This window comes from Mytilus galloprovincialis, chromosome 2 (assembly GCF_965363235.1).
Source record: "Mytilus galloprovincialis chromosome 2, xbMytGall1.hap1.1, whole genome shotgun sequence".
NCBI classification, from domain to species: Eukaryota; Metazoa; Mollusca; class Bivalvia; order Mytilida; family Mytilidae; genus Mytilus; species Mytilus galloprovincialis.
Window position 1 is genome coordinate 77,147,895 of NC_134839.1, and position 11,721 is coordinate 77,159,615.

The 11,721-nt window shown below is 30.7% G+C and overlaps 1 protein-coding gene across 3 annotated transcripts; it reads right to left on the minus strand.

Moving 5' to 3' along the window:
• Positions 1-1,318: 1,318 nt before the first annotated feature.
• On the minus strand, positions 1,319-11,382 carry LOC143064437 (uncharacterized). Of its 3 annotated transcripts, XM_076237261.1 has the most exons (5): positions 11,279-11,382; positions 10,652-10,810; positions 3,720-3,872; positions 3,225-3,278; positions 1,319-1,659 (listed from the first exon to the last, which is right to left on the minus strand). In XM_076237261.1, the coding sequence occupies exons 1-5, from the start codon at positions 11,349-11,351 to the stop codon at positions 1,619-1,621; spliced, it is 480 nt and encodes a 159-aa protein (XP_076093376.1). In that variant the 5' UTR covers positions 11,352-11,382; the 3' UTR covers positions 1,319-1,618. The 3 variants fall into 3 exon arrangements, with proteins under 3 accessions (XP_076093376.1, XP_076093377.1, XP_076093378.1); XM_076237262.1 differs by lacking the exons at positions 10,652-10,810; positions 11,279-11,382 and adding an exon at positions 6,273-6,371; XM_076237263.1 differs by lacking the exons at positions 10,652-10,810; positions 11,279-11,382 and adding an exon at positions 6,269-6,371.
• Positions 11,383-11,721: the final 339 nt, after the last annotated feature.

An 11,721-nucleotide genomic window follows, 5' to 3' on the forward strand; every position in this document is an offset into this window, starting at 1 on the left:
TTCCATTATGTTGTTAATGGCTTTTTTATGATATGTTACTTTTTGTAAGTGGTCTTTTTATACGACACCTTTTTTGTAGGCTGGCCTTTTATTGGCAAAACTTTTAGGAATTTTTGCTCTTTTTACTTCGTACTGTATTTGGCCCGTTAAACATTTTTTGATTCGAGCGTCACATTAACTGTCTTTTGTAGACGAAATGCGCGTCTAGCGTAAGTGTAAAATTGTATTCCTGGTATCTATGATGAGTTTATTTATGGTACGCCACTTTTTGTAAGTAGCCTTTTTGTACGACACCTTTTTCGTAGGCTGGCCTTTTGTTAGGGGAGTTAAATCAGGGGCATTTAAATGTTACCCTTTATAAGATTATCTCCCCTGTTGTTGTAAATAATTATGATCGTCGTTTTCAATAAATGACATTTTGATTGGAATGTTTTTCCTTGTTAATGATTCGCCTCCAAATACAGAGCAAGGTGTATCCGGACATAAGTGTTAATGCTCTCATATATTTATTCATAGGGTGGGTGCTAAGATTGTAACAAAATCATGACTGCTGTACCCATAGTTTGATTATTTTATTTTTTTATGTCTGTTTTGTTCACGCATCGTTGTAAATATAACGAAATTTGATGAAACTGTCGTAAAACTGAGAGGTTTAGCGCTATAGAACCAGGTTTGATCCACCATTTTCTACATTTGAAAATGCCTGTACCAAGTTAGGAACATGACAGTTGTTGTCCATTCGTTTGATGTGTTTTGTCATTTGATTTTGCCATGTGATTAGGGACTTTCCGATTGAATTTTCCTCGGAGTTCAGTATTTTTGTGATTTTACATTCTACATATATTTGGTATCCTCAGCTTTGATATGCATATCTTATGCTGATCACATTATACATAAAGTTAGTTTTCTGATTTTTTCCCATATTGGTCATCATTGATTTTTTTTTTACTTTTTTTTTATAGAAATCAGCATATACTTGTGTACCTCGGGCGTGATTTCAAACTCGGTAGTGAGGTAAATATCAATTTGAGTAGTTTACTGATGTTCGAATCTTATAATTCGATTGAAGGGACAAACCCAAAGTAAGAATAGGACAGAGGGAATCGCATAAAACCAAGTTATGGTCTCCTGCTATGCATTTATATCCCGTCACGTGAATCCACACTAAATAAAACATTGAAAATTTGGAATAGGACACAAACGGAAAAATTACATTTAAGACTTTGGTATCTAAAGATTTTAGACTACAGTGACATGTAATTATTTCTCACTATAGAAGCTGAATACATGAAGACGATATTGATAAGTATGCTAAACAAATATTTCAAAAGTTTACTTAAATAGCAAAATAGCTGATAAGAGGATAAAACACATACATTATGTTCACATTTAATGTCACAATAACTAATTTGAAGTATACTTATTATAAGAGAAAAAGCCTACTCTTCCCTAAAAATTATATTCGAAGCTTGTACAACCAAAAAATGCATTTCCAACAATTTTTTTTAGTTAAATAATTTTAAATGGAATTACTTTTTTGTTTTTCTATTTGATATTTTTTTTAAATGTTGGTTATTTTCTAATCAAAAAGGTAGATAGGATGCTGACAATTCATTCCTTATTTTCCCCCAATTCCTCCTCCACCAAAAGCTCCAATACCTGCAAAAACAAATTTGCATATAAATTTATAGTATATATTTACTTCGGTGGCCATAAATATTATTCCAACAAGATTTATTGATACTAATATATATATCACATTAGTTGTTATCTATCAATAGTGGCTCTTTTTTACTATTCCTTGTCATTTTATTGCATTGCGTATTATGTTTTAGAAGGATTAAGACTTCAATAAGATATGCTTTGTTGTTGAAATTGGATGTACCAGAAATCAATCAAAAGAAATCACTTTCAGTTGCAACTCGTGGCCAGAGACAATGTGTTCAATCATAATACGCTAACTATCCTACAACTGAACTAATTGATAGTAAATATCATGTAATGAAGTTTAATAACTATCCAGGCAAAAATTTATTAAAAATATGATTATAATTAGACAAATGAATATCAATTTCATTTGTCTAATTATAATCGGTGAAATTTTCATCGAGGAGTCGCCCGTTAGACACTGGCCAGCTACCGCGGGTCTCTCAACCATCGAGGCCGGCAAACTATACCCTCGGTAAAAAAATTTACGTGGGTGAAATTTTCATCGAGGAGTCGACATGCAGTTTAGTTTCCAGTTTTCGATATTCAATTATGCGTTTTGAAAGTGAATCCCAAGGCTTATGTTGTTTTTTTTAATGTAATGGAATTTATGCGACTGTCAAAAACGTTAGAGGTTTAGCAAGCTATAAAATCAGGTTTAATTCCCCATTTCTACATAAAAAATGTCTTTACCAAGTCAGGAATATGACGGTCGCTATCCATTTGTTTGGTGTTTGAGCTTTTTATTTTGCCATTTGATAACGGACTTTCAGTTCTAATTTTCCTCGGAGTACGTATTTTTTTTTTTTTTTTTTTTTTTATTTTTTTTTATTTTTTGTGTATTTCAAGTGATATCAAGACATGTACCTTGCCTACCCATATAATTTCGAATATGACAAAATTGTAATTTGAATTCGTATCTCTTTTTCTATTCTTAAAACCCTCTTTTCCTGCAATGTTTAGTAGTTATTTAGTTCTAGTAAACACTCAAAATAGCAAAATTATTCTTTTATCAGTCTGTACACATCTGTTAAGTTGTATCATTGGCAAAAACACAATTACTCATTATGTTAATATATAAACAGAGGGGTGATAAGATTAAATTATTGAAACTAACAATATATGTCGAACAAAAGCTGCCGAAACCATGATTGAATGATAAAGCACGATTATAGCAACGGTAGCCATCTGATAATGATTGGAACTGATAGCCCTGAGATAGTGTATTAACACTTTATGCAAGCGCTGTTGGCTGTTGCTAATGACACTATACATGTTTTCGAGTTTTCAGAAGGAAAGTTTATAATCATACTTTTTTCAATGAGTTTAGGTCAAAGCAGATCTTTAATCTCAAATATTTTATGCAAATATAATTGGATCAGTATTCATAATTTCGAGCGGAAATATGCGATCAATAATTATCAAAAATATTCAGTGAAAAATATATCACCATATTCACAAAAAGTGAAGTTCAATAACTAGAAATTTAAGTCTAATTAATTAAAATTTTTACTTACCGTTTACTATACAACTTCGAGTTTCTTTGCGAAAGATTTCGCCATCCCTACATTCTATTAAAAAGAAAGAAGTTAATTGTACAATGTATGCGTCACAGCATTTAGGCCATGAAACCAACTATTTGTTAAATCAATTAGGTGTAATTATTCCACAATAAAATTAAAAATGAAAAAAATAAGAAAATAAACATTAAATTTGCAATATCTTTAAATTTGCGAAAATATGTAACCTTGTTGTTTGATATTGTAGATTAAACAAGGTTCGTGAATTCATGCTTTTAAAGTAGTATTCTTTGTAATTAGAAAAATGTTCTGCAAACCGCTATATTCTTATTACAGAATATGTTCATGCATTTTAAATCTTTTATATAAAATGCTGCATATATAGTGAACTATTTGTCATAGTGTATAAATAAAAATTAAATTAAATTGCATATCTCTAAACAGCTTTGTGCCTTTCACTAGGAACAATTCTGACAGAGAAGAAAATCGTACTTTTGCATTTTCCTGTAGTTGCATTGTACACTTTATCCTTCTTAGCACACTTAGCAGCATTCATTATTCTTCTCGTTTCGAGAAGATTCAAATCGGAACGCTCCATTGTATTCAGGTTGTTCAGGACTCGCAATATTCCATATTCCTTTCTTTCTGAAAAAAAATATTTATTTTAGAACCATGTGAACTTGAAATTTAGTTTAATATCCGTAAGGAAAAATCTGCTACAGTTCTTTTCTGTGATAATAGCACAGCAGGGCGGCTTAAAACTACAGTATATGTTAAACGTGATGATGAAAACTGTCGAATTGTCAATTTTCCTTTTCTCAGTAGTAAATATATATACAGTAATCGTGGCAATCCCAGGTAGCCCGGATACTGGTGACATCCATGAAAATCTGTCAACTGAACTTTTATACATCTAGCTAATTAACGTTTAAAAAACGTTGGAACATATATTTTCATATAAAACAACCAAATTTATAATGGATTTTATATATATTTGAGCGTATACTAATCCATTCTTGTTTATCGAATATCTTACTAGCGAAAATCACGATATGACTATAAAAGCTGACACGAGGATCCCAAAACATCATACGCCCGGTTTTGATGCGAATTTCATTAACAGGGGTGTGCTTCTTGCTCCAAACAATTGCTCCACTAGAGTTATGAGGAAGAAAACAAAAATTACAAAGAGCTTGCAATTGTATCCAACAACCATAAATTAACGAGTTACATCAACCATTTTATATATTTTTTTCTATTCATTTGTTTAACATTGTTATGAAGAGCACGTGCAGTCATATATGTTGCATTTGTTAGTGGGAATATTTAAAAGTAAAGAATGCATTCTGCTTCATGTATCATGCACGTTTCTCGCCAAAATCATATAAAATCGTATGAAACCTCTTTGTATTGTTTTTTAATTGTGTAAAAGCATATTAATCAACTACATCCCGGTAAATATATAAACAAACTATCGTTTGATAGAACCACTAATTCGGGCTTGGTAGGTAAGAACAAAAAATAACTGCTTTACATGTTTAAACAAAATAGTTTGTACGCATAGTTATACATAAGTAAATGTGTAAAAATATTTAGTTAGTTTTGGTATCAAATTAAACCATAAAGAGACATAACTCTTTTGTTTGTATTGAATGTTTCCGTAAGTTAATGAATGTTTTTGATAATCGTAAATATGTTATAACTGTCAACTATTCTTATAGATAAAATAATTTCTATTACATAATTTTGCTCTCTTATACTTTTCAAACATTGACGTATATATACGCCGGTATAATGGACATATTATGGTACACCGTTGTCCGTCCATCTATCTGTTCATTCGTCTGTCGTCAACATTGAAACTTTGGTAAATTGTTTATATCTCTTGACGTTTGTTTGTTCTGTTTTGTTTTGTTTTTTTTTTGTTTTTTTTTTTTTTCTTTTGTTCGGTTTTTTTCGATTTTGCGTTTCCGAGTTATGGATTTTTTTTCGATAAAAAGGGTGATTTTCAAGTTTTCTGACCATTACTCACACACTATTTCAAATTTCCAAGAAGCTTTGGTGACTGGTTTATATCTATTAAGATAGCCTCCTTTAGTTTTTCATAAATTTCTGATATGACATTGAGAAGTTATGGATCTTTATTCTATGAAAAAAAAGTGACGGGCGCATCATGCTCTCATGGTGCAGCTATGTACACATCAAAGGGACTTTACATATTTTAAAGACATCATCAACATAAAGTTTATTTAAACTTAAGATAGAATAGCTGGCCTCTTAAAATCGCCGAATTCACCATCGAAAACGAAGGGGCCAAGATTAGGTATTTTATTACATCAAAAACTCTAATACCTCTTAATTCGAAGAATGCAAAAATTAAAACATTAAATGATAGGTATATTTAATTATACCAAGTGATCATACAAAATGTAATTTTTGGCAGGAAAAAAAAACATTTTTTCTTTTTCCTACAGTTCTTTTTCCTACAGTTGCAAAATAGACAATAACGTGGCTAACGATAAATGGCACAATTCGCGACGTCAAATGTGAAATATAAGGGAAGGATGTCTGTTTCATTTGAATTTAAATATTTCCTAGAAAACCAGTACATGAACTCTTGTTTTTTGTCTTTATGTTTTGTTTACTTTTTATTTGGAAAAAATCCACGATTTATTTTTTGAAGGAGTATACTGGATTCAATACTAATAATATCACAAAAATGATGTTCATTACCGATTAATACAAAAAAAAAGAGGTTTGTTATAAAAGCGTTATATCGAATTGATATATCGCTATTAGCAGTCACTCTGGTTCAATTTATTCAGAAAGGATTTTAAGAAAAAACCATCATCCCTGAGCTCAACTAAGTATAAATAACGAGATTCAGTAGAAGCTTCGGAATCTAGGAGACACTATCAACACAATAATTCTGAAAATGGCAAACAATTAAAACCCATTGGCAATCAGACCACAAGTCCTGTTCTTATTACTAAATAAAACAAACTGAAAGTTTAAAAAAAAAATCAACTTAACTTTCTCACCTACTTTCAAAACCCATCGTTGTAGAGATGACTAAAATGAAAAGCAGACCTTTTACGAAATAAAACATCCTCACGTACTGACGGTGTTTGGTTTAATGTCCTATTTAAGAGTAACTGATTTCAATTTTTATAGTATTTGACCATTTAAAATATAATGGGTTTAAAGTAAAAGAAAATAAATATTTTTATTTTTATTTTATTTGCTACAGGCGTATTTTTATTAATGATTACGTATTTTAAGTGATAAAGTAACATCAATGTGTGAACTAACTATTATGTATTTATTTGGTTAAATTTGAATTGACCCCCAGTAGCAAATTAATGCCGTTTATAGATTTTTGAATAACAACTTTTACACTTCTAAGTGTCTAAACTTTCCTTGATTTTTTATTACCGTTGTAAAGAAAATTAAAATGAATTAAAATAAGATTATAACTCTTTGAAAACAAATAAATATATGTTCACGCCATTTCTATTCTATTTTTGTTGATACATGTACTACTTTTCAAAATTAACCAACAAAGCAACAAGGTCCATTCTATATTTAAAAATAATACAAACAAATATGTGAGGTAGATTCTTAATTGATAATATTTTTAATTGAAAAAAGTCCATTCACCATAACAAGACATTTCTGTACGAGATGTCTACAGGGGGACCTTAGCTATACTTAAACGTCATTACGTACGTGTACAGGTGGAAACCCGGTTGAAATAGAACAAAAGAATCGAAGCTCTTTGTTAGAGAAGGAGATAAATGCTTACTGTAATGTTTACTATAGTGACAAAAATTTTAAAAGTTAATAGCAACAAATGAAATGACAATTTTTTTCTCAATAACGAAGTGTTTTATTTTAAAAACACCATTTTCACAAGTTTTCAATTTATCTAGTATATAGTTAAACAGAACAATTAGATATCAATTCGACGCCATGGGTATCTGTCAAGTTGGATGTAGAAAATGCACAACCTCCGATTTTTAAAAAAAAAAATACCACGGACGGAAAACATATCAATCTAGTTCAGTAATTTTCGTGTCTGCCCTTCCATTATGTGACCCCATTTTCGAGTATGGTCTCGAGGAAACGATGATAGTCCGTCGGTAGGGGACGATAAATGGCTGACCCGTGTTAAGAGAGAGCCATATCTCTTGCACGTTAAAGACGCCCTTGTAGATTTCGAAAAAGAGCAGGCTAATGCCGCTACAAGGTAGCACTAGCACCCGCAAAGTGGAAAGGGATTAATATAAGTTGCAAAACTTGTTTCCCAATCCATTATAAGGCAGCAACCATTTGATTTTCGGGGGAGGGGGGGGGGGGGGGGCTATGGTTTTTTTTGGAAAAAAAAGTTTGTTTCCAGTTTTTGGAGAAAAAAATAATTTGTTCTTGATTCTGAGAAAAAAAAATTGTTTGTTTCACCCTCAGCTGCCACTATATGTAATGCTAAAATTGAAAGAAAATAATTGTTTTCGACTTGTCGCGAAAAAAATAGATTGTTTTTCCAGACAAAAAATTGTCCAGAAAAAAAAACCATAGCCCCCCCCCCCCAGAAAATCAAATGGTTGCTGCCTAAATAAATATGTTTAAAAATTATGTAACTCAAGAAAAAAATCCAAAAAATGTGTAACAATTGTACCGAAAAGAGAAAAACGAGTGCACCTTTTCTTGTTAGAGCGTGTTTCAGTTGAATATTTTGTCCTGATATCGTACAAAGCAAGAATATTTCATGCATCGTCTCGCTTCAGATTCTATCATTCTTATATATCAAAGCTACAGGTTGACTTTATAACATAAAAAAATCACAGTACTAAAAGATGAAATATATGGGTCAAGTGAAATACTTATCTAATGAATTACAAAAACAGAGTAGGTGTGTTCGAATAGCTATTATTTTACTAAATGTACTTGACGACAGTATTCCAAGTTGGATGATGAAAATGCATATCTTCAAAAAATTATATTTTTTTGTGTGTGATAACTAGGTTTTATAGTCTTCAAATTCTAAAAAAAAAAAACAAGTCTGCCCTTCCACGAAATATTTAATTGGAATTTTTTTAAATGTTGATGAATTTTTAAAATTTCCACCTGACAACCGATCAGACAATAGTTTTAAGTTGAATCAATGCAGAAAAGATCATTAACTGATTCTCATTAGCTAGTTGGTACATTTGTCTTTTAAAATACAACTGAGATATAAGGATCGTAATGGTGCAATGTGGATAAATTTGTCGGTTTCCAAGAGCAAAATTGGCAGCGCGTCATTCCTTCAATGGTTTCCATTTCTACGATTGTGAAAATGTACTGGCGTAATGGGGAGATAATTTTGACGAAGTAGAATCCTGACTGGTAATGGATGACATAATGTAATCTATATTTGAAATATTTTCAGTTGTAATCTTTCCTTTTAAAAGAGAGATAACCCTCAGTTTGTATTATGCTACTCAGCATTATAAATGCATTATAAGTGTGTCTATAAATCTACATGCATTTAATTAAACAAACATATGCATTGCACTTTCGTACGGTCGAGACGCTGTGATGTTTTTGTAAAAAACTTTATTTGTCAAATCGAATCCATAACAAATGAAAAAGTATCAATGGAAATAAGAAAAGGTATATTTAATTTACACCGAGATATTATTATCAATGCAGAAAGAACATTTTCAATAATTTAGGAGGGGGTCTGACAGCGTTTTAACCATATGTTCTTGAAACGCATGATAAATGAAGGGTATCAAATTTCTTTTATAGACATCTTGGTGATTTGTGTGTATATTAAACGTAATATATATCAACGGCAACATTATTTGACCGATGGTAAATCAATTTAAATGAGCGAAGCAAGATTGAAAACGTCGTCTTAGGAAATCGGGTACGTCTATGTTGTAAGCGTCTCTTGATAACTACTGACAGGCGAATCCACACTCATGCAATAGGTTACAATAGAGAAAGTCAGTTCATCAACAAATCAGACGACTATTCTGCTATCTAAATGATAGTGTCGAGATTGTAAGTTGAGGCCAAGACTCATGGTACCGGTCAACCATTTTGTTATAATGACTGATATAAGTTAGCAGTCGTTTGTTCTCATATTCCTATCGGAGCAATTTCTGTACACCCCTTTTAGGCAAGTTCATGGCCATATAATGTAAACATTATTGTTTAAAAATGAATCAATAGTACACTGAGTAGTGGGGTAGCACTACTAGTATACACAATACGACAGCTTATATAGTACAATTTTTAATAAATGTTTTATTTAACTTTACAAATACAAGGTTATATGAAAATGGATCACACTAGCATATCAATTAATACTCTAGAAAGTTAGAATAAAAAAGACTTATGAACACATTTTCCTGAATAAGCAAAACAGATAATGATTTGGAACATGAATATTTAAATATGACACAGTCAGGAATCTTCACAGGGAAATATCTTGTACGTTTTTGTATGTAACATCGACAATTTTCCGGTGATCGCGATCTTGTATAATTCCTCCAACTATTTTTTAAATTGATGCAATGAGATATCGATACGGTTTACTTTTTACCAACTCCACCATTACAGCAGCCGTGTGTTCCGATATCTGGATCTATCAAAACAGATAAAGAAGATTAGAAAAATATCATAGTAGTATGCAAACATTGTCACATTCTTTCAATTTTTATAATTATCTGTAATGTTTAAAATGGGCATTCTTAACTAAACTGACAATTTGTTATATCAAATAAAGTGCTTCACTATTTATGTGCACTGTTACACAGTAAAACAGTTTTGTAATTTTTAAAGACGATTGATTGTGTAATTTATCTGTCATTGTGCAGTATGTGAACGGACAAACAGATCAACCATAACATTTTCAGCCAATGAATTAACAATAATGAATGATCTTTTTCGTCGATATAGAAAACACAACAGATACAGGTATATTTGATGATAGCCAGAATCACTTCTACAATAGGTACGTAGACCATAAGGGGACGGCCATTTTATTTCCAATGGAGGTTGGCAGGAGGATTTTGAAATGAATAGCTTGTCTTTTTAGGAACAGACAATAAAAAAACTTTTATACATTTTGTACATTGCAGGGTAAAAATAAGTAGACTGCAGCATAAATGAAAAAAAAAAATATTTAAAGTGGTAAAGAAGACTATGTGGGGCAGCAAATAAAAGTCAATAATCTTGAATAAAATTACCGTAATGTTCCTGACAAACATTAATCTTGTATTATGTTTTATGTGTTTCTCAATTTTTTAATCGGGAAAAGTTGGTCCATTTTTAAAACCAAAAATGGTCGAGCACAGTTCCGTTGCTATGAAAACATTACATATGTTTTATTAATTGACTTACGGTTAACTTATTGCAAACATAATACTACAAACCTATAGGTTCACATTGTTCCGTTACTGCATTATAAATCTCGTTCCTTTTACATTTATTTCCTTTTAGGTTTAGTGATCTCTTTTCCAAATAAATGACATCTTCGCCACTAAATTCGTTGCTTGTTTTAACAACAATGTTATCTTTAACTTTTCTATATTCTGAAAAAAAATCCGGTTTATCTTCAGGGCGGTAGATAAAGTAACCGCTAGTTATAATACAGTTTAAAAAAGGAAAATTGTTTTGAAATTAAAGCCGAAAAGCTAAGAATAAAGAATTTCAGGAAAATGCATTAAACTAGGTCATATGTTTCCTTTGACATTGCCTAATAAGATTGATTATAACTCGTTTGTAATTAAAACAAATTAACATAAAAAGAACTTTAAAAATGTATGATATGGCTAATATCAATATGTGCTAGTCCCTTATTTCATTAAACATAACGAGAAATGTTTTATGATCATTCTTTTAGGCTCTTTATTACATTCTGTTCGATGTGAGCCAAGGATCCATGTTGAAGACCGTACTTTGATTCATAATGGTAAACTTTTACAAATTATGACTAGGATGAAAAATTGTATCATTGGCAAACATACCACATATTTTATATCTATCATACAATAACTTACTCGGAAAACAAACTACAGAGGTAAATACCATCAGTGCTATTAATAAAACAAATTGATTCTTTTTGTAGACCATCCTGACACGAGTCCTGTATCCCAAAATTTAAAAAATAACTTATTGATCTGACTTTTATAAGCAAAGTAATAATGAAGGTATTTAAAATAATAAAAGATTAAGATAATCGCAGATTTAAAATTATTAATTGTATCAGTAAATATGCTTCTTTTTTATACAGTTAATATAGTTAAAACCATAATGTATATATATATATTGGTTTAATTTTGGTACAAATTATTTATGCTTTGTAATTTCGTTTTACGTACATGTATTTAAAAGCAGATTATGTTTCCGTATTTTCACTTTACCCCTTATGTAGAAAGAAGAATATCAATATCAATCGTTTTATTTTACAATTAAACTTATTTATAATAAGCTTTATAAGACC